Here is a 20630-nt window from a genome sequence, read left to right on the forward strand (position 1 = left end):
GCACTGACGATTTGGACTGTTTGCTCAACTCATAAACCAGCAAATGCTTCTGAACAGAGTACATTTTCCGAATGATTCTGAAAGTTATCCCAGGCAATTCAGGTGACAGAGTGCATGTTTTTCAGAACCCTCCAGGATCATGTAGTCTTTTGGTCTAAAGTACGCCAGGGCCAAAGATGAAACATATCCCAGAATCCAGTTTCCTCGTGAGACCGTGATCAAGTTAAAACAATAACCCAAGCAAAATGGAATTCACTCACGAAAGAAACTGAAGTGCATGCAGGCCTCTTGCAGTTTTTTTGACAACTTTGACCCCATTTAGTGAGATTTCCGCTTTTTGACCCCATTTAGCAAAAGTTTTGCCACGGATGACCCCATTTAATTTTTGACCTTGGACTCGTCGGCATCTTAGAGCCCGTGAGAGTAGAAAAGGACATGAAGGAGCTTTAGAAGCGAATCATTTATGGTGGGAGCCAAGATCTATGCATGCTAGCTGTTCATATACGGATTCGGCGGCGTGGAAAAAATCACAGCTGCCTTGGCGCTCTACCGGAACTGCTGGGTTCAATTTAAGCAAAAGGTCACCGTGTCCCATAACATCGACACTAATTAAGTCCTGAATGACATACTGAAGCAGGTGAAGATGCAGGCGAAGGATCAGGAAGATCAGAACAACACCGTAAACACATGTAAGGATGTATAAATTCCCTTCTGCCAATTTTTTTTACGTGGCTAAATAGTCCAACAGATTGCAAGGGTGCTAGCATAAATAGATTTAACTAGCTCCCAAAATTTGAATATACAACAACGACATATATTGCTACACACTATGACACTAAATGCGCTGAATGCCATGGTAATCATGTCGTGCAACAAGACACTAGAAAAAGGATGTTGAATCCTCTGCGGGCATTAGCACAAGTTAATTTTGTTATCTCAGACATGATTATCAGAAGACATACTAAGATCTCGCTAGCTCCTCTTTGTTTGCAGCAGATATATGCATTCAGATCGAACAATGAGGTTTAAAAAAATTAAATGGGGTCATTTGTGGTAAAACTTTTGTTAAATGGGGTCAAAAGATGAAAATTTTACTAAATGGGGTCAAAGCTGTCAAAAACCTGAAACTTAAGTGTCAAAAATGGAATTCACTCTTCTTTCTTTGATTTGTTTCAGTGTGGACATTCAAATGCTGCAGTGATTTGAATTTCTTGTCTCCACCTAGTTGCTTTGACAAGCAATGATGCCTCCCGTCCCGGTGGCACTTACCCAGATTTTGAAGAGGTTATTGGTCACATCTTAAAACCTTCAGTACAGCCATAATTTTGTACAAGTTCAGAGCTTAGACACATCTTGCTCATTCAATATATTAGAGTCTTTTGATTGTATAAACAACGAATACAATTTTTCCCAGGAGAAGACTGACATAGCTAACAAAATGCATGGTATATTAAGACATCGCCTCTTGACAGTTGATACTTAGTCCTTGCATAGAGACCAACATATCACAGGTATGATCAGTCACGCACCCAATTTTTTTGAAACCGTGATAAATTTGTGACCATGACTATCTGCCATTCATGTGAAATATAGTTTTACAAATATGTGTATTGTGATTATACATCACAGGAGTACAATCCACAATTAAGACAATTTCAGTGTTATCATGCAGGTTGATCAAAATGTTACTGTAACTAATGCTACTGATGCGCTTGGTGATACAGAACACTAGCCAGCAGTGCACATCAAAAGACAGAGGGCTTTGCGATCAGATAGGATAAAATGAGCCAGTAATACAGATTAAAAACCCTATGAACTAAATCTCAAAATAGCTCAATTTACCACCGTTCCCTTTCTCTGCCATCAGGCAATAGAGGAATGCCATTGTCAGAATTGTCTGTATTTTCCGCTGTCACCTTGACTTCCTGTGGACCCGAGTCATCCCCATCTCCGAAGTCCGGTGGCGTGCCATCACTCTCGCCAACCCAACCATCACCCCAGTGGTAGTCGTTATCGGATTTGCCACCAGAAAGTCCACCAATCAAATCTTCCATATCTGAAAAATCATCGTTTTCATCATCTTCCGAGTCGCTTCCTTCATCCAATCTTCGCACGGCGCCATTGTCACCCTCAGTCTCCTCACCAGTCCTAGGCCCGCCCCGTCGAGGGAAGCGTGGAACCATAACAAGAGCCCTCATCTTCTCTTTAAGCAGCACGAGATGGCTCTTCTCGATCAGCTGCGAGTTCTTGTATGCCTCACGGAGGAACACCGAGTCCCTATCCCCCTTGAGTGACACATAAAACATGTCCGGGTGGCGTATGAGCATCCCCCGCAGAGACTGCGAGAACCGGAACTCCTCCCGGAAGTGAGTCAGGTGATCGACCAGCGTGCGCTTCTCGAGCGTCATGCTTAGAATCTCATGAACCACCCCACAAGCATGCTTCTCCTTCTCAGGCGAGCCAGACCGCAGGTGCGAGAAGTCGGCGTATGGCGAAATGTACGGCATTTCCCTGAACTGTGCGATCCTCCGCGCCTCCCCCCGCGACACTTTCAGCCCATTGGGCAGCTTCACCCGGTTGAACCTGAGCGGGCGGTCAATGATCAAATTCCTCTCCTCAGCCTCCCTGACCCGATTCTCCTCCTCGGCGACCTCCGCCGCGGAAACCGCCAGCTCGGGGTCCCAATGCGTGAGCTCCAGCCCGGGTCCTCTGTCCATATTGACGACACGGAAGTACTGCGGGTACCTGACGCAGACGGTGTCGCGGAAGTTGGGCGGGAGGCCGAGGTCGTTCTTGAGGTGCGCGATCCTCTCGAGCGGGATCCGCTTGTCGAGCGACATCATGAGGAGCTTGCGGAGCTTGGTGACGGCGAGGCCCTCGGACTCGTTCCGGAGGTAGAGCTCGTCTAGGTAGAGGCGGTCGGCGGCCGGGGTGAGGCGGAAGCGGAGCGAGTAGACCCCCTCCTCGACGATCTCGAAGACCCCAGGGAAGCGCTTGAGGAGCGCGATGAGGCGGCGCTTGCGGGTGAGGCCGAGGTCGCGGCGGAAGCGGCCCAGGTCCCGGAGGCTCATGACGCGGTCCGGGTGCGAGACGAGGATGTTGCGGAGCTTGAGGACGAGCTTGAGCTTCTTGTCCCGCTGGATCACGTTGTCGAAGGGGACCTCCTTGCGGCGCTTCACGGCGGCCGCCTGCGCCACCACGGACGCGAGCCGCCGCGTGCGGAGCGGCGGCGGCGGGGAGGAGAGCGGGCGGAGCGGGAGGGAGGCGCCGAGGAAGAGGGACTTGGGCGGCGGCGTCGCCTGCTGCGGCGGGTGGAGGGGGGAAGGGAGGAAGGGGAGCAGCAGCAGCTTGGCGTCCATTTCGCCGGAGCTTGGTGGCCGCAGTGGGGGGAGAAGAGCGGCTCGCGTGGTGTTTCTCTTTGGGGTTGGGGATAAACCTCCTGGCGTTCCGAATTGGATATTTTGGGTTCTGGATGATATTTTTGGGGAGGAGGGCCGAGGGCGTGCGTGATGAGATGGGCTCTCGGCCTGGCTTTTAGTTGGGCCCAATTAGTTTTGGCCTGCCTGAAGCTTTTTTTTTTAGAGAGAAGGCCTGCCTTAAGCTAATGATGATCGGTTCACTCCATCTTCAGCCCAAGTCGAAAGTAGTCCGCGACCAGCCCAGTTGGTTGAAGAAAACAGAGTACATTGAGACAGTATACGGAGACGATTCTCTCTCTAAAAAAAACATATTTTTTGCGAAGAATCTAAAAAAGAGCATTTGGAGACGGAAATATACTTTTTCCCTGTATAAAAGATAATTTATAGCATACAATACTCTTGAGTATTTGTTGGGTTTTAATAAGTGTTTATGTTTATGCAAATAACACACCGTCGGGAAAGCAGCAGGACCTGTAGTTTGGATCTTCTTCAGCGCTATGATGTCCGGTGCAAACCGCGGCACCGCCACCAGGACTAGTAAAGCTTTTAGGTGGTGCCAAGGGTCACTTATCAGTCGGTGGCCGGGCGGCTGCACTTGACGCCTTGGTTGTTCGTCCTCGTGCATTGCATCCATGTTGGCACGCACGCTCGACCACGCGATGCGAATCGAAAACCATAAAATACGGGAGCACGGAGAGTACTTCCTTCGGTTCACCGTACCGTCCTCTACTCTCTTTTTTCTTCTCTGATGAGTCCTCTACTCTTTCAGGCTCGCCTTTCCAGGATTATACAACGGTATAGGGTAGTACTAGTACTATGGTTAGAGATGACGACACATTGTACTAGTCCTACGTTCAGTACGTTCTCCTGGAATTAAATAAAAAATCTAGCCAGACGAGCTAGTTTATGTTATCTTCTCGGAGGGAGGGGAACCGAGTGGTCGAAACGCATGCACGACGCCTCCACCCCCCCATGCCCCATTGCTTGCTGGTGTGGTGTGCCGAGAAGAGAACGCAGCATGCCCGTTTTACTCAAAAGGAGAAACCAGGAGATTTGCCGGCATGCATGCGTGTTTCTGTTTCCGCCGGCCGGCCAAGGGAATTTCTGTTACCACTCCACCGGCCGGTTGGTTATTTTGGCGTCATCGTCGCCGGCCCGTAACGTCGACCTTTTCTCTTCTTTCATTTTTCCCGTTTCTCGCAATGATATTTCGTTTTGCCAGCTTTCCCTGGCCGCGTCACAGATCCACCGTGTCCACGGCTCACAGGTGCCAAACTTGGAGATCCTACAAACCTATGCAGCCCGCGGGAGTTCGTTCTCAAGCTGAGGACGCGCCACGTACCGCGATGCCCAGATAAAGTAGGAAACGGGGGTACTTCCTCCCTTCCCTCCGTATCTGAAAGAAAAGGAAAGCTGTGAGTAGTGACGAGAGATTTGAAGTAACGGAGAGGCCACAATTAATTTAAAGCAGGCGTGCGTGCGCGCGTGACGGAAGGGCTCCCGTGGCCTCAGAAACTAGAGGGCAGGCTACGTGGAATCAGGAGCTCTATGGACTGTGGCGATGCGCACTCCATGTAAGTCGGGTTCTCTTGCGTCTCGTATTCTGCGCGTCCGTGTGGGCGTCATTCGCCAAGGCTATACAGGCCCTCTTCTTTTCGGTTTTTATGATGGGTTTATTCGAGAAGCTGCTCTCAATCAGATTTTTAGAGAAACCGAATGTGAAATTTTGTTAAGCTTAAATTAGGTTAGCCTAACTTAATCTAGAAACTTAGCTAAATATTTAGGGCGGCTTCTCTTGGAAGCTTCTCCGAGAAGCTCGTACTGAAAACCCAAAAGACGAGGGCCATAGCGCCGGTACTTAGCAAATTAATTGCATAACCATATTACACGGGCATGATACACGGTACGTACAGCATGTTGATCCCAAATCCGGTCGAGATGAGCACAAAGTTAGCTTTCTCACGACCGAAGACGGTTGTCTCCTTACTACTCGCGGGTTTGCAGCTTAATTTTGATTTGCTTGTGTACGTGGATGGGCAGATGGCCTTGCCGGGCCGGACAGCTTGTTTCTCCATGTTTCATTTGTTCAAATTTGTTCATATGGGGTTCAGGAGCAAAATACACAACTTAATAGAAATTTTTTTTTTCAAAAGTGGTCCACATTGCCCATTTCTCCCCAAATTCGGGGAGAGTATGGGGAGTCCCCATTTATGTAAAACTCATCCAAAACTTGTTCATTTGTTTTCTTTGTCCACATGTCAAAGACTCATAAAGAGATAAAGTAAGGTAACTATTGAACAACTTGATATTTTTTTCCCACCCTCATTTTTGGTCAAATGTGGAGAACAAATGGGAACTCACGCTTGAAGATGCCCTAAGAGCATGTACGAGAGACATTAAACTAAGCACCTGTAAAATAGAAACACCAACACCTGAAAAAGTCGATATATTTTTTGTAAGCACCTCATTAAACACCTATACTGTAACACTCCGTATGATTTAAAGAGCGCATCACCAGATACGTTCTCCACCCCTAGATGAATTCATTGATTAATGACGAAACTAGTTTGATATTACAGCTCGTTTGGCACCCATCATTTGGACATAGAATTGTAGAATTCATTTCGAATTCCAAAAAACAACTTGTTTGCTTGGCACGGAATTAGCCACAGGAATTCAATCTCAAATTCCATGGAATCACACTATAACTAGCCGCAATTCCTCTCTAAAAGTCATCATTTCTCTAAAATTGTCTCTCATTCTTCAATTCCATGTGGTAGACAAACATAATTTTTCAACTCAGAATTCAAATTCAACCAAATGAATATTTTGATCAAATGAAATGAATTCTTAGTTGCCAAACGAGGTGTAAGATGACTTTTCCTGTGACAACATCGAAAGGGTATATAAAAAACTATATTTGCATGGCTAGGAGAGGATTCGTGTTGGAACTTGGACGTCATTCTCCGTTGGCCAGAGAGACCGACCCCTCACACGGCCCACGCAGATCGTGATCTGAGGCAAAGCTTGTTAAGCCCACGCCGGAAGCTTTCTGACCGTCCATCGGTACACAATCAGGTGGTGACAACAGTAAACAGTGAGAACTAAACGGGTAATTAAAGTCTTGCTCAGGCAACCTTTAGACCGCGATTAGATCTAGACAGGCTAAAATGAAAAAAAATCAGAGAGGTTAAAACGAAAAATAAAATTCTCGTAGAAACCATTTTGAATACCCGTTCGAATTTGCGCACTACTTCCCTTTCGTCTCTACTCAAGGAGTATACTAGTACATTGGAGTAAGCAGGAACTACATTGTCTCAATTTTGTCTAAATATGAATATATCTATGCTAAAAATTGTTTGGATACATGTAATATTTTGACAATTAATATGGATCGAGAGAGTGTAGAAAAGAAAAAAAAAAGAAAAAGGAGCACAAGGCGACGACGCTGATTGACTCTTCTTGGTCGGCCGGAGCGAGAGAACAACGGCTTTTCTTTTACCAAACGCGCCCGCGACCACAAACGAGATCGTAATAAATCCGAACAAGAGGCCAGGGAGGGCTGCCTGCATCCATCATCTCATCGCGATTCGCAGCTCGCCAGCCAGCCAGCCAAACTCGTGAAGAAGAAGAAGATAAAGCAATCAGACTCGCAGCCGATTTTCTTTTCTTCTTTTCTTTTCCCCAGTCCCACCGCTTTCTTCTTCTTCTTCTCCTCTGACCCTCTTCCGCGGCGCTCGCTCGCCGAGGGAGACGAAACCTAGGCGGCTTTCCGTTTCGGGAAGGGCTTCTTCCCCTTCCTCCCCCGCTGCTGCTGCGGCGGCGGCGGCGGAGGAGAGCACCACCCCTCGCGGCGTCGGTGTCGGCGGCTCCTTTTGGTACCGTGTGTTGTCTCTCTGTGCGTGTGTGTGTGGCCGTGATTTGGTACAAGTGCGTTCGGGGGTCGAAGGATTTTCCTAATGATTTCTTCTCTGGCGCGTGTTTTTGTGCTGCAGCTAATCGCTTGCCTGATTCGTTCGTGGTCCCTCTCCGGTGGGGGGCTGTGGTGGTGCTGAGGCGGCGGAGCGGAGGCCCGGAGCGAGATTGTTTGTGCCCGCTCTCCCCCAACCCCGACTCCGGCGACCACTGAATCAGGAGGGGGAGGAGGAGGATGTTGGTTAGATTTGGCGTGATCTTATCCCGAGGGGGGCGCGCGGTTCTGGCGGGGTAGGTTTTGGGCGGCAGGCGATGGAAGGGACGACGGCGGCGGTGGTTGGCGGCGACGGCGCGGCGGGGGATGCGCAGATTAAGGGCGGTAAGGAGAATGGGCAGCAGGCGCTGCAGCTGCAGCGGCCGCTGCAGCCGTCGGGGGGCAGCGAGGCGCTCGAGATGCCCCCCACGCCGCTGCCGATCGCGCGGGACCTTGACTGGTCCGAGCATTTCTCCTTCTTCAACTCGGCGGGCGGGTTCACTGACGGCGCGAGGGGGTTGGCGAGCACGGGCCTGTCGAATTCCGTGTCGAGGCCGGACAGCGTGACCCAGTGCTGCTTGGAAGGCACGGACGAGAGGGTGGAGGAGCTCACGGTGGGGAATTGCATCAGCTCTGATGCTCAGCCTCACGCCTCTGCTGGTGGAAGCTCGAGCGGCGGGGAGAGGCCTGCTGTTGTGAGGGGCCTGTGGGGCAATTTCACGCGGATGGCATGGAGGTCTAGTGATGTGGCCAGCAGGGAAAACTTAGCAGCGGGTCGTGGCGACATTGCGAACTTGAGGACTGGTGATGTGGCTAGCAGGGAAACTTTGGCAGTGAACCTTGGCAACAATATGATCTCTCAGAACAACTTGAGGACTGGCAATGTGGCTAGCAGGGAAAATTTGGCGGCGAACCTTGCCAACAGTATAATCGCTCAGAACAACTTGAGGACTGCCGATATGGTTAGCAGGGAAAATTTGGCTGCGAACCTTGGCAACAGTATGATCTCTCAGAGCATTGATGCTTCGGGCAAGGAAATGCCATTCAGTCGTGGTGACAATGCTAATAGCGAGTTCAATATGTCATTTGGTAATCAGCAGCAGCCTATTCCGTCTTCACGGCTGAATCAAACCGAGCAACGATTTGAAAGAGAGAATGGTCTGAAAGTGAGTAGTTTCTCAAATAGAATTATTGATCAGATGAGGAATAAAACTGCCACACCTTCATCTGGGGTTCAGGGGTTTCCATTTAAGACTGCGTCGAAGGGTAAAGGGGTTACCTACCAAAGTGCACGTGAGGAGATACAAGCACAAGCTAATGTAAGACCTAGAGTCCCTATGGATAGGATTTCTAAGATTCCTAGCTCAACACACAATTCTATGGCCAGATTGGATGGTGCATTTTTCAACGGTGGTGGAAATGCTTCTGAATCTCAAAATGAGGGAACAAGCCTGAGGGAACTAATTAGGCCCACAGGCCAAGTGACGAGCAAGTTTGAGAAAATGCAGTTGTTCAAGCAGATCCTTGATCATGTAGACAAATCTCATGCACGGGGTTTAACTTTGCAACATGTACGCCCTTCATATTTTATAGTCTCACCTCCAAACCAAGTAAAATATACCGGCTCTTATGCTACACAAGATTTATCAGCCCCAGCCAAACCGGATATTGCCACAGATGACATGTTCAATAGGAAACGACGCTTCGATCAGAAAAATGCGCACCAAGAGTTTAATGGCAATGGAAATCCAAATTCAATCCTAAAGTATCAAAAGGTCGGTGATCAAGGTTCTGTTGCCGTCAGGCGACCGACACATACCTTTCGGACTGACCACAGAGGGGGCAACCAAAGTGAAGATGTTGATCCTGGTGCTTCCGGACAGGGAAATTCTAGTTGCACCGTCAGAGGACGTTTTAACTTCGGCGAACCTTACTATGGCAATGGCAATAATGCATCTTATGCCCAACGTTTATCCAATTACGGCAACCAAGAATCGGTACTTGATTTGAGGTTGCTAGAAGATAGCTGGTATAGAAGCCCAGAAGAGCTCAGTCAACTGAAAGGCACATTCCCATCAAACATCTACAGCCTTGGGGTTATTCTATTTGAGGTATGTTGATTATTTTCATGACATGTCCTGCAATAGGATTTTTAGGTGGTCTCTGAAGTTTGAACACTTTGCATGCTCATAGAAGTGAAGTGACACTGTGCATCCGAATATTATTTGTTTGAGATATATATCTGATTGAGTTGTGTAATTGTGTTTGAGCTCAAGGGAAATAGTATTGTATCATATTCTGGTATTATGTGCTTATCTAGGCTGTACGAGAATGCATACTACCATCATTTTTTTTAACCATGTCCAATCAACCTTATATAGCCTGGCACCATTATAATGTATTCAACTATGCACTAACACATGTATCATATACTGGAAATCTTATTTGACTTTAATAGCTTTTCTCTTTTCATGTAATTCCGCTAGATTCTGTCTTCAGACAGTTAATGTATTGATTTTTGTACCAGCTCTTTTGCTGTTGTGAAACATGGGAGCTGCATTGTGCTGCAATGTCAGATCTTCGCCATCGGATCCTGCCTCCAAATTTTCTTTCAGAAAGTCCTAGGGAGGCTGGGTTCTGTCTTTGGCTACTGCATCCAGATCCTCGTTCTCGACCAAAGGCAAGGTGAGCATTTTCAATCTCTCCCTGGCTAGAAAAAAGGGATTTTCTTGCTGATTAGTCAGACAGAACCTTTCTAATGAAAGGAAGAGCTCCCAGGACATACTTATTTCAATGTACAATAAGAAATTACTATTCCCTTGGGAGGTGCATTTTGTTTTCTTCTGGTCCATAAATGTACTTGTAGAACAGGTCTTTCTCTGATTCTACTTTCTAGAGATCTGTTACAGTGAATTGAGGTTGTTGTTACTTTATTGTGCCATGAAAGAACAACTAAGTTCATGTAGACTTGTTGTTCTGAGATCTAATGAATCCTTTATTCTTCCTCACATGCAAAAATGTAGCAGCAATTCCTTTTATGTCTTTTAAGATGACAAGTCTTTGCTTCCTGCAGAGTGGAAAAATTAGCCCAACATCAATATATACCTAACAACATTTTTCTTCTTCTGTCAGAGACATTCTAGGATGTGACTTGATAAATGAGGGTCGGGATTTGTCGTTGTTAGATAATAAGGTACCAGCTGCTGTCAATGAGGAGGACACAGAATCTGGTTTATTACTGAATTTCTTGTCTCAACTGAAAGAAGAAAAAGAAATGCAGGCTAGCAAGTTATCAGCAGATCTTGCAGGCTTACAAACAGATATTGCAGAGGTTGAGAGAAGACATTCGCTGAGGAATGGGTTCAGTTTAGAGGACATGGGAGTACTGGCAAGTTCTAATGATTTGCCAGGCACTTCTTCAGATGCCCTGAGAGGGGGATCGTTGTCAGGTTTGCTACCACCAATATGCAGGTCAAGCATATATGAGCAGAGGGTGATGAGGAATTTGGAGCAACTTGAAAATGCATATTACTCTATGAGGTCCACCATTGACACGTCTGAGACTAATGTAATTAAACGTTCGGATAATGATGCTTTGAGGGTGCGTGACAACTTTTACCAACTTCATGGTGATACTGATGCCATGAATGAGCAAACAGACCGCCTTGGATGCTTTTTTGATGGTTTGTGCAAATATGCCCGGCATAGTAGGTTTGAAGTACGAGGAATTTTAAAGAATGCAGATATACTTAACTCACCAAATGTGATCTGTTCCTTGAGTTTTGACCGTGATGAAGAATATTTTGCTGCTGCTGGGGTTTCAAAGAAAATTAAAATATTCGAATTTGATGCTCTTTTAAATGATCGTGTTGATATTCATTATCCTTTAATAGAGATGCCTAGCAAGTCCAAGCTTAGTTGTGTCTGTTGGAACAGCTATATAAAGAACTACTTGGCATCAACAGACTATGACGGCACTGTTCAGGTATGTACTCGCCGCATACCATATTTTATTTGTAAGGATAACTTATCGGCTATGATAAAGTTGGCATGTTTTCTTCATCTGTTGCAGTTCTTTCCTTAGCTTTCTTGTAGTGGCAGCATTTATCTGATTCAGTGAGGTTTATACATATCTTGGATAATTTGGTGTTTTGTTATTATTCAAGTACCAACTGTGTACTTCTGGATCTAGCATAGTACTGATTGGTACAGTAATCTTCTACTGATTGGGTGTACCATGTCTTCATACTTTTAGTGGGGGAGAAGAATTTGATGTCTGCCATATTCGTTTATTATGTTTGGGGTGCATTTCTTTGTTATCATTATGGTTATGATTCGGGAGGGAGAGTGCAAGCACATCTATTATTGAAGCAAAGTACTTTAAAGTTGAATCAGTGAGCTTTAACATCTAGGGTAGCGATATCATTTCCTTGTGTTGAGTTTCACCTGGAAAGCTAAAGCTGTTCAGGAAAGATGGACAATCTATTCACACTTTCAACACTTCGATTCTATGTACGTTTTTTTTGACGGGGGACAGCAGGTGTTCTGCTTTTGCATTTCTATGTACATCCACATCATGAAAAAAAAATAGTAGTACCGATTTTGCATCAACATTAAACACTTTGTACTCGCTGCTCACCAAAACTTGTTCCACTCTTAACTGCTATTCCAAGTGTCATTGTTCTATTGTTCTTACGGTACTTTGGACGAGTCATTGCTTCTTTTAACATGCTCACCGGCCTGGACATGCACTTGTTACTTTCTTTTTGCCATTTTTTAATTATCAACTTGGAATGCAGCTATGGGATGCAAGCACTGGTCAAGGATTCACGCAGTTTACAGAGCACAGGAAACGAGCTTGGTCTGTGAGTTTCTCAGAGGTGGATCCAACTAAATTGGCAAGCGGGAGCGATGATTGTTGCGTTAAAGTTTGGAGTATTAACCAGGCATGTTGCTTAACTACACAATTTGTTCTTCTCTAGTGTCAACAAGTTGGTCTTGGTTAGAGTCTTCTGTATTTAAAACATGGGTGCTATGTCACTCATAGTTTTCTTGGTCCAGTGTTAAGTATGCCAGATAATAGACAGTCAAGTGACTTTCAGGAGTTACAGACATAGAAGTACCAAACTATCAAATTGGTCCTATCTGGATTGGCCTTGCATTCATCAGAAACACCAAAGTAGTACTCCAGACCTTTGCTGTGCTGGGCTGGCTAAAAGCTCATGAATGTAAGTTAGGCCAGCTGTGCCAGATCCAAGATGCATCCAGTTTTTCCTGGACCCTAGATGACCTTCCTGTCAGAAGGACCAGCCAAGCTATCTTTGAATGACACCAGACTAGTCCAATCAACTTATGTTTTTTTTTTTACTATTTCTAAGCAGCAACAGTTGCCATTTCTTTCTTTACAAACTTTTGATCTTACTCCTTTTTGCTCTTTATTTCCATATTCATGCTCCTGATACCATTTTTTCTAATGCAAGTTATGTCTTATCACTGTTACCAGAAAAATTGTGTTGACACAATCAGAAATGTCGCCAACGTATGCTGTGTACAGTTCTCCCCATACTCCTCCCGTATGTTAGCTTTTGGCTCAGCTGATTACAAGACATACTGTTATGATCTGAGGCATACGAGAATCCCATGGTGTACCATTTCCGGACATGGGAAAGCTGTCAGCTATGTAAGATTCTTGGATCCAGAAACACTTATCTCTGCATCAACTGACAATACCTTGAAGATATGGGATCTCAACCGGACTAATTCCAGTGGATTATCTAGTAGTGCCTGCAGTCTGACATTGAGTGGCCATACCAATGAGAAGGTATAAAAAAGTTCAGTGAATTATTCATTTCTATTCATTTTATGGAATTGGTGTATAATCAACCTCACTAAATTTCTCCTGCAGAATTTTGTAGGCTTATCTGTTCATGATGGATACATAACATGTGGTTCTGAAAACAATGAAGTGAGTATTATTTTCAATGCATATATTTTCCTCGTCATCCTCACTCTGCACTTCCTTTACTTGGATATGATGTCAAGCTAATTGAGTTCTGTTGAGTGGAAAACTTTTGGAGCGCCGTTAACAAATTGATATCCTGAGAGAATTGCCAATTCGCCATTGTTTTGACAGTTCCCCTGCCCCCCTGCCCCTACTAATGACCGAACGCTCTAGTATCGATGCTGTCACCCTTAATCTGCAGCACCTTAATTCAGGTTGTCTAGGATGATGAGGATAGATTATATCTTGATGGTTTAACTTGGAATATCTCAGGGGTTCATTCAGGAATTATTAATTCGTGAAACCTTCATAATCTGAAATTCATTTCACAACTTTATATATCTAGCTGGCCAATTGACTATTGAAGTGTGCTTCTTTAAACCTTTCCGTTGAGGAACTCATGTGCATGTTGGTTTGCAGGTATATTCTTACTACAAAACCTTTCCCATGCCAATAACTTCTCATAAGTTTGGTTCTATTGACCCGATAACCGGTCAAGAGACGAACGATGATAATCAGCAATTTGTATCCAGTGTTTGCTGGAGAGGGAGGTCAAATATGGTGGTAGCTGCGAACTCTAGTGGCAGCATTAAAGTGCTTGAGCTAGTCTAAACAAGCTGCTGAGAATTTTACAGAATGAGAAAGTCTGATCATACAGTTTCCTTGCTGTTTTTAACTCTTAAGCCTCTTAGATGGCTGTATATCGTCTCGAGCATTCTGCCTTCTGAATGGACAACTAAGCGTCAACATATATCAAGGCCTAGGTTCCGTTCAGCCATCGCGGCGGTCGAAACATGCAGCTGTCCAATTCAAGCGACCTAAGAGACCTACTTTGATGTTTGCTCGAAACTCCGAAGCGAATTGTTCAAAGGGTATGAAATATCCTAGCTAGCTATTCTTGGGAGGTAAACTCTGTTTGTAACGCACTTTGACGTAGTACTAGCCAGCATCTCAAGGAGGGTCTAGGGGGTGGGGTCTGTACAGATTTAGGGGCCCGGAAGGGCCGATGTATAATATATATCTTCAAACCTGGTGTACTTTTGAGCTAAAGAGCCGCATGATATGTTTGGTCAGTACATATCCAATGGGAATCAACTCGGTATGCAATGACTAACAGTCTAGTATGACCCCTAAAAAAACAGTCCAGTATGATGCAATTAATCTTGCATTTGATGTGTGTGACTCAGTTGCGCATCTTGCGCTTAAAAAATAACAGTTCGGTGCAAAGAAGCACCGAGTTGCATTTTGTATTTGGCAAGATATTGTGCAATGCATATGTCCTAATCTCCAGCCCTTAAAAATAATAAGTATATAGGGCTTCATTATTAGTACTACATTACTACTATTAGATAATGAGTAGTACAACCAGATCATGGGATAACTGAACCACAAACGCTAAAACGATCTTAAACTATAACCAAGACCCTGTGTAATTTTATAGCTCCATGTTTGGTTGTCTGTTGCCTTCTGAATAAAATCATGTAGCAGTTGCATCTCCAAAAGATAAATAAGTAAACACTCTGTCAGGAAGAAGAGAACGAAAAGCAATACCAGACGTACCGGTACAAATTACGAACCAAATTGAAGACCTGTCTCCTTTGAACCGCCAGAGCAGCCAAACATAGCAGAAGCACAGGGGTACGCTCATTTTTCGGCTGCAATAATTATGCATACTCCCTTGCTAATATTAGAGAAGAGAGACAGGAGCCAGTAACAAAAATAACTAGGCAGCTTCCCAGGGATTCAAGCGTCTCCCTTGTCAATGTCAAGTAAGGTCTCCTAGCGCCTCCCCACCACCATTGCATTCTTTTCTTCCACGCAAAAGGGGAAGGAAAGGGGAAAGGAGGTAGGTTCTTCTGGCCTAGGGGGGAGATCAATAAATAAAAGAAGAGAAAGCCAGGAAATCGAGACAGAACAAAATAATGGCGACCAAGGGCCACCTCTCCTTCTTGCTCCTCTCGGTCATCGTGGCCTCTCTTGTGGGCTCGTCGGCCGGCGTGTTCCATATTGTCGGTGCCGGTAAGGGGTGGCGGATCGCCCCCACCAAGACCTACTACGGGGATTGGGCTCGCACCAGGGACATCCACGTCGGCGACAAGCTCAGTAAGCTACCTTCTTTTTTCCATAACTTCTACTCCGCCTTCGTCCATGTGCATCTCTCGATGCAGAGGCCGAGAATCATGCTAACTCCTCAAATTATTGGCGTTGATCTGCTCATGCCATCTTCTGCATTGTGCTCTGTTCTTGGTGTCAAATTTCCTGGTGCGTGGGTGTAGTGTTTCTGTACCAGAGCGGAGTCTACGACATTGTGGAGGTGCCGACCAAGGAGCTGTTCGACGCTTGCAGCATGAACAATGTCACCAACAGGTACCAGCTTGGCCCAACCATCGTCAAGCTTGACAAGCCCGGCCCGCGCTACTTCTTCTGCGGCGTCGGCAGGCACTGTGAGGGAGGGCAGAAGGTCGCCGTAAATGTCTCCGCCGCCTCTGCCGAGTCAGTGCCCGTGCTGCCACCGGCGTTGTCGGTGGAGCCTCAGATCGCCAAGAAACTATAAGAAACTATAGAGGGGAATTAATGATGTATGTATTTTTTGCTCCATGAATTTTTTAATAGCCCGGCCGCGGGGGGCTTGTATATTTACTTATACTAACCGCCATGGCTTAATTGAATCGTAAGTACATTGCCGTGTGTGTTGTACAAGTCGGTGTACAACGGAATCAGGAGATAGCACAGCGTGTGCCGGATATGCTACAGTATATGTATTACTGTATCAACAATACTAGAAACTAGTTGTTGCATTGTTTCCTATATTTTTTGTGAGGTCTACCGTTTAAGTGTGAGTCATTGCCATTCTTGTTCGAGCAAATGAGAATATTGAAAGAAAAAAATCGCTGAATTCCTCTATATATCACACCGAAACAAATATCATGACAATATAAGGTGCTGATTGCACGGGAGCCCACAAGTTCCTAGCAAATGCCCGCAAAAAATGTCTACTTCTTGGTCCACGGTCGAGATGAATCTCAAATTCAACATAGTGATGCAGCACGACATAGTGGATTGCATATATGTGTAGCCTTGGACATAGAAATCGATAAGTCACGAACATCACAAAATAAGAGCTATGTGTTTATTCTCCGTAAAAATAAAATAAAGATTAAATATCATGAACCTCAACAATGGAGATTTACTATTAGCTGGATAACCATAAATTTTGAAGAAAAAACACATAATCGCTACTATTTGGCTAATTAAGAATAGAGAAACCCAATTGTGAGATATTTGGGGGTCTTTGATAGCAAAAACAATATAGTTGGGCCCGCCAGTCAGTCTCCACATGACCAAAAAAAACCCGAACACTATTGCTGTCTACCCTAAATTGTGCTGAACCATCCTAAACCCGGAGTAAAAATCAAGGAACCATGATGGTTGGGGTTTTAGTTTCAGAAAACCATCGTGAGTTAACAGTGTTGATGTTCTCGACTTATGGTTTAAGAGAGGGAAATAACATTAAAAATACTACAAATAAATATACGACGAAATAGGGAGGAGAGTTCTTCGTAGCTAGCCCTTTTTTTTAAACCCATATATTAAATTCCACATCAATTTTATAATTGTTTGTAATGTAATCCGACGCGTAGGTCAGTACACAACATCCAACAGCACACCCCACTCCTGTCTCAAAGACTTAACCTGGCTGGTCCATTGAGACCATTGTGATACATAGGAGTATTATCTCACAAAAAAACAAAGGTTGTGCAGCCAAGCCAAACATATCGATTAACCACACGTGCATATCTATTCTATTATATACTAAAAGCAATATGAGGGGTACCGAGGGGAGGCTCCATGTTGAGCCACATCACCTCAATTATTTGGATCGTTGGATCTAATATCTGATGGTTAAATTTAATGAGAGTATTTAATGGGCTAGGGACAAAACATCAAATTGATTTGAGGCCCACTAAAATTATATTGATACACACATAGCCAGGACTTTTATCTTTGTTCACGCGGCCAGCTAGCTAACGTCAAACGTTTTCTCAAAATTATTGAGTCGGTATTGGTACGTTGCAAACATTGGTACATGTGACGTGGACGTGGCAGCCGTCATGTTAGCTTTGGTTAAAAAAAAAGGGAAACGAGTCCAAGTCTAAACACGTAGACACCTGACGTTGGATCTAAAAGTTACCAGCCAAGATTTAACACTATGCGTATGTTTGTTAGGCTTGGATTGGTATTAAAATAAATTTAGTTTAACATCCACCTAGGCCTTTAAGATTTCTATTTTAGGTGTCAAATGTAATATATTTTTCCGTTAGGCGAGCAACATGTTACGACCACTCTATTTTATTTTTCGTTGTAATAAGTAAACTTTTTACGATGTCAAATGTGAAATATTATGCTAAACGATCAACATATTACTCCCTTCGACCCATATTACTTGTCGAAATATTGCATGTATTTAGATGTTTTTTAAACATAGATACATACATATTTGGACAAATTTGAGACAAGTAATATGGGTCCAAGGGAGTATGACATTTCAACTTTATTTTTCATTGTAAATAGTAAGCTCAGCTAAAACCATGGATCATTATATCTATATTTTTACAAAAAGAGGTATTTTCGGATATTTAAAAAAATCACAACTCTATATTCCATACATGACTCAAAATTTTAAATACGGCCAGCTACTAATTAACGTCATGCATACGATCGACTTACTAGCTAGCGAATCAAACACTTACTGATGAAATACTGCTATAAAGTCAAAAATAAAAATGATTCGCTCACAATTTAAATAATTTAAATTTCAATCTGAGTATCGATAAAATAGTTGTAAATTAAACTTTAATACCACATTATGATCTAATCCACATCACCTGAATTATATTGGCCATCGGATATTATATTTAACGATTAAGTTTTAATGAGAGGGATATGTTTATCGGGCTACGAATTGGTCTAAGGCCCACCTAATTCAATATATAATTGATTGATCTTCTTAATTGAAGGAGTTCCAATTGGGCCATTGATTTAATAGGCTTTGTTTTTGTACCGAGCTAGGACGAATGCCTTAAGACTTTATGAAGCATCATCCACGTGTAACACCATGGCCATGGATTGGATCTTCTTACGTAGCAATCAACCAATCGAACATTTGCATGGATTTTCTTTCTTTCTATGTATAGGTCATCGAACCACAAGATCTTAATCAGAACACCAGAGAAGAATTCCAAACCCAAGACATATTAGGACAACAGAAGCACTAGGACACACTAACAAAAACTCATCAGATTTGTATGAACGGTTCTAGGAGGATACTGACCCAATATTTGCAGGATCGGACACAATGAACCGGTAGACGGAAAAACTTTCACACTAGATGGCTCCGCCCGCTAAGGTACCGTCACTGAAGAGGAAAAATCATAGTGCCTTTATTCTCAAAGACACCGCATCCTGGACCATACCGTCATCGACGAGAAACACATAATTTATATTACTAAGATTTCTTGATACGTTTATGAGGACCACCCAAGGTCCCCCCCCTCACCCACACCCCCGCCCACCCACCTCGCGAAGCCAAGACGGCAACCGAAGGCCGGGGGAACTGGTAGATCCTTGACATTGGTTACGACATCGCACTCTGCCTCACAATTCACAAACACCCTAGCTTCTCTTCTATTAGTGATTAGGTATTTTTTGAAATAATATAACGATAGTATCTATGTAGCGAAAGTAATTAAAGACATATAAAGATGTTTCCCGCGCAATTAGTTCCTTCCAAAAAAAACCACACGTGCATATTCCTTAAAAAAAAATTAAGCACTCTCTATTGGCTTAGCTATATACAAACGGGTGACCGGTGCCTATAACACGTTTTTGCCAATATTAGTGAAGAGATAGCTAGAGGTTTGGAACCTGATGGCAAAAAATAGACAAGAGGTCCTCGATCCCATGGACTGATTATTCAACTCAATGTCTCAATTAGCTAGTTTTTGGCTTCTTCCACATGTACAGAGAAGGGAAGGGAAAGGAACTAAGCAAGATAATTGATTCTGGCCTAGCCAGGGAGCTAATTGGTGAATCAAGAAGAGAGACAGACCGGGTGATCAACAACAATGGCGAGCAACAAGGACCGCCTGTCGCTGCTGCTCGCCTGGGCCGTCATGGCCTCCCTCGTCGCCGGCTCGTCGGCCGGCATCTACCACATCGTCGGCGCCGCCAAGGGCTGGCGCATGGCCCCCAACCGGACCTACTACGCCGAGTGGGCACGCACCAGAAACATCAGCATCGGCGACAAGCTCAGTAATACACAAATCCTCCAAATTTCGTCAAAATTCAAAGTTTTCTTGTTCTTCAAATTGATAAATTAAATTCTTCAGTAAATCAATCAGCATAAATCCTCCTAATTTCGTCAAAATTCAGAGTTCTCTTGTTCTCCAGATTAGTAAAAGTTTCTTCAACTATGAATGCGGATATATTATGGGGCCACGTGGCAGTGTTCTTGTACAGGAGCGGGGTGTACAACATCGTGGAGGTGCCTAGCCGGCAGCTGTTCGAGGCGTGTAGCATGAGGAACATCACCAACAGATACCAGAACGGCCCGACGATCATCGAGCTCACGCAGCCGGGACAGCGCTACTACTTCTGCGGCGTCGGCAAGCACTGCGAGGAAGGCCAGAAGCTCGCCATCAACGTCTCCGCCGTCCCGCCGCCGCCGCCCGTCGATAACCCCACCGATGACCCCGCTGCAGACTCCGCCGCCATGGCCGGCGACGCCGCCAGCTGCTGCCTAATAATGTTATTGCTGGCCTCCTCGCTCATGCTGCTCATGTAGTAATTAATCCTATATGCCTCTCTACATATGATATACTGTATATTAGGCGACGTATCAGGTGACTATTCAGGACAAATTTGAAAACTTTCAATTTCAGCCCTAAATAGATGGATCGAGTAAAAGTGGTTGGGTACATGCATGTGGATATCGTTGTATCCGTGTTGGGGTTAATTTAGGGAACTAGCTGGCTTTGAGTATGCAGTTAAATTTTGCCATTCGAGCATCGATGGATCATCTGCTGATCTCGTCCAGGCCGGCACATTGATTTCTACCAATTTTGCCGGCCGCTACTTAATTTCTGCTAATTCTGGCTCATGGATTGGATTGGTTTTTGTTTTGCCAAATCTTTGCCAACAATTCTTTCTGTTTTTCTTTGGCCACATCCACATAAGCTCTGCCAATTTATTTTGGAACAAT

At 44.6% G+C, this 20630-nt stretch overlaps 4 protein-coding genes across 4 annotated transcripts; 3 read left to right on the forward strand and 1 right to left on the reverse strand.

Annotated features, from left to right (window-relative positions):
- Positions 1-1550: 1550 nt before the first annotated feature.
- Positions 1551-3441, reverse strand: LOC100834907 (protein WHAT'S THIS FACTOR 1 homolog). The gene has a single exon (XM_003567806.2). It carries the CDS (start codon positions 3357-3359, stop codon positions 1839-1841), a length of 1521 nt encoding a protein of 506 aa, XP_003567854.1. The 5' UTR covers positions 3360-3441; the 3' UTR covers positions 1551-1838.
- A 3564-nt stretch (positions 3442-7005) lies between these two features.
- On the forward strand, positions 7006-14479 carry LOC100822627 (protein SUPPRESSOR OF PHYA-105 1). The gene is made up of 8 exons (XM_010232700.3): positions 7006-7297; positions 7415-9479; positions 9896-10053; positions 10501-11353; positions 12168-12314; positions 12872-13189; positions 13274-13333; positions 13790-14479. The coding sequence occupies exons 2-8, from the start codon at positions 7647-7649 to the stop codon at positions 13979-13981; spliced, it is 3561 nt and encodes a 1186-aa protein (XP_010231002.1). The 5' UTR covers positions 7006-7297; positions 7415-7646; the 3' UTR covers positions 13982-14479.
- Positions 14480-14658: 179 nt separating this feature from the next.
- LOC100822940 (cucumber peeling cupredoxin) lies at positions 14659-16179 on the forward strand. Its single transcript, XM_003565842.3, has 2 exons — positions 14659-15472; positions 15646-16179. The coding sequence occupies exons 1-2, from the start codon at positions 15292-15294 to the stop codon at positions 15921-15923; spliced, it is 459 nt and encodes a 152-aa protein (XP_003565890.1). The 5' UTR covers positions 14659-15291; the 3' UTR covers positions 15924-16179.
- Positions 16180-19363: 3184 nt separating this feature from the next.
- LOC100823247 (cucumber peeling cupredoxin) lies at positions 19364-20335 on the forward strand. Its single transcript, XM_003565843.4, has 2 exons — positions 19364-19681; positions 19876-20335. The coding sequence occupies exons 1-2, from the start codon at positions 19495-19497 to the stop codon at positions 20211-20213; spliced, it is 525 nt and encodes a 174-aa protein (XP_003565891.1). The 5' UTR covers positions 19364-19494; the 3' UTR covers positions 20214-20335.
- The last annotated feature ends 295 nt before the right edge of the window (positions 20336-20630 follow it).

Source organism: Brachypodium distachyon, chromosome 2, assembly GCF_000005505.3.
Source record: "Brachypodium distachyon strain Bd21 chromosome 2, Brachypodium_distachyon_v3.0, whole genome shotgun sequence".
Classification (NCBI taxonomy): domain Eukaryota; kingdom Viridiplantae; phylum Streptophyta; class Magnoliopsida; order Poales; family Poaceae; genus Brachypodium; species Brachypodium distachyon.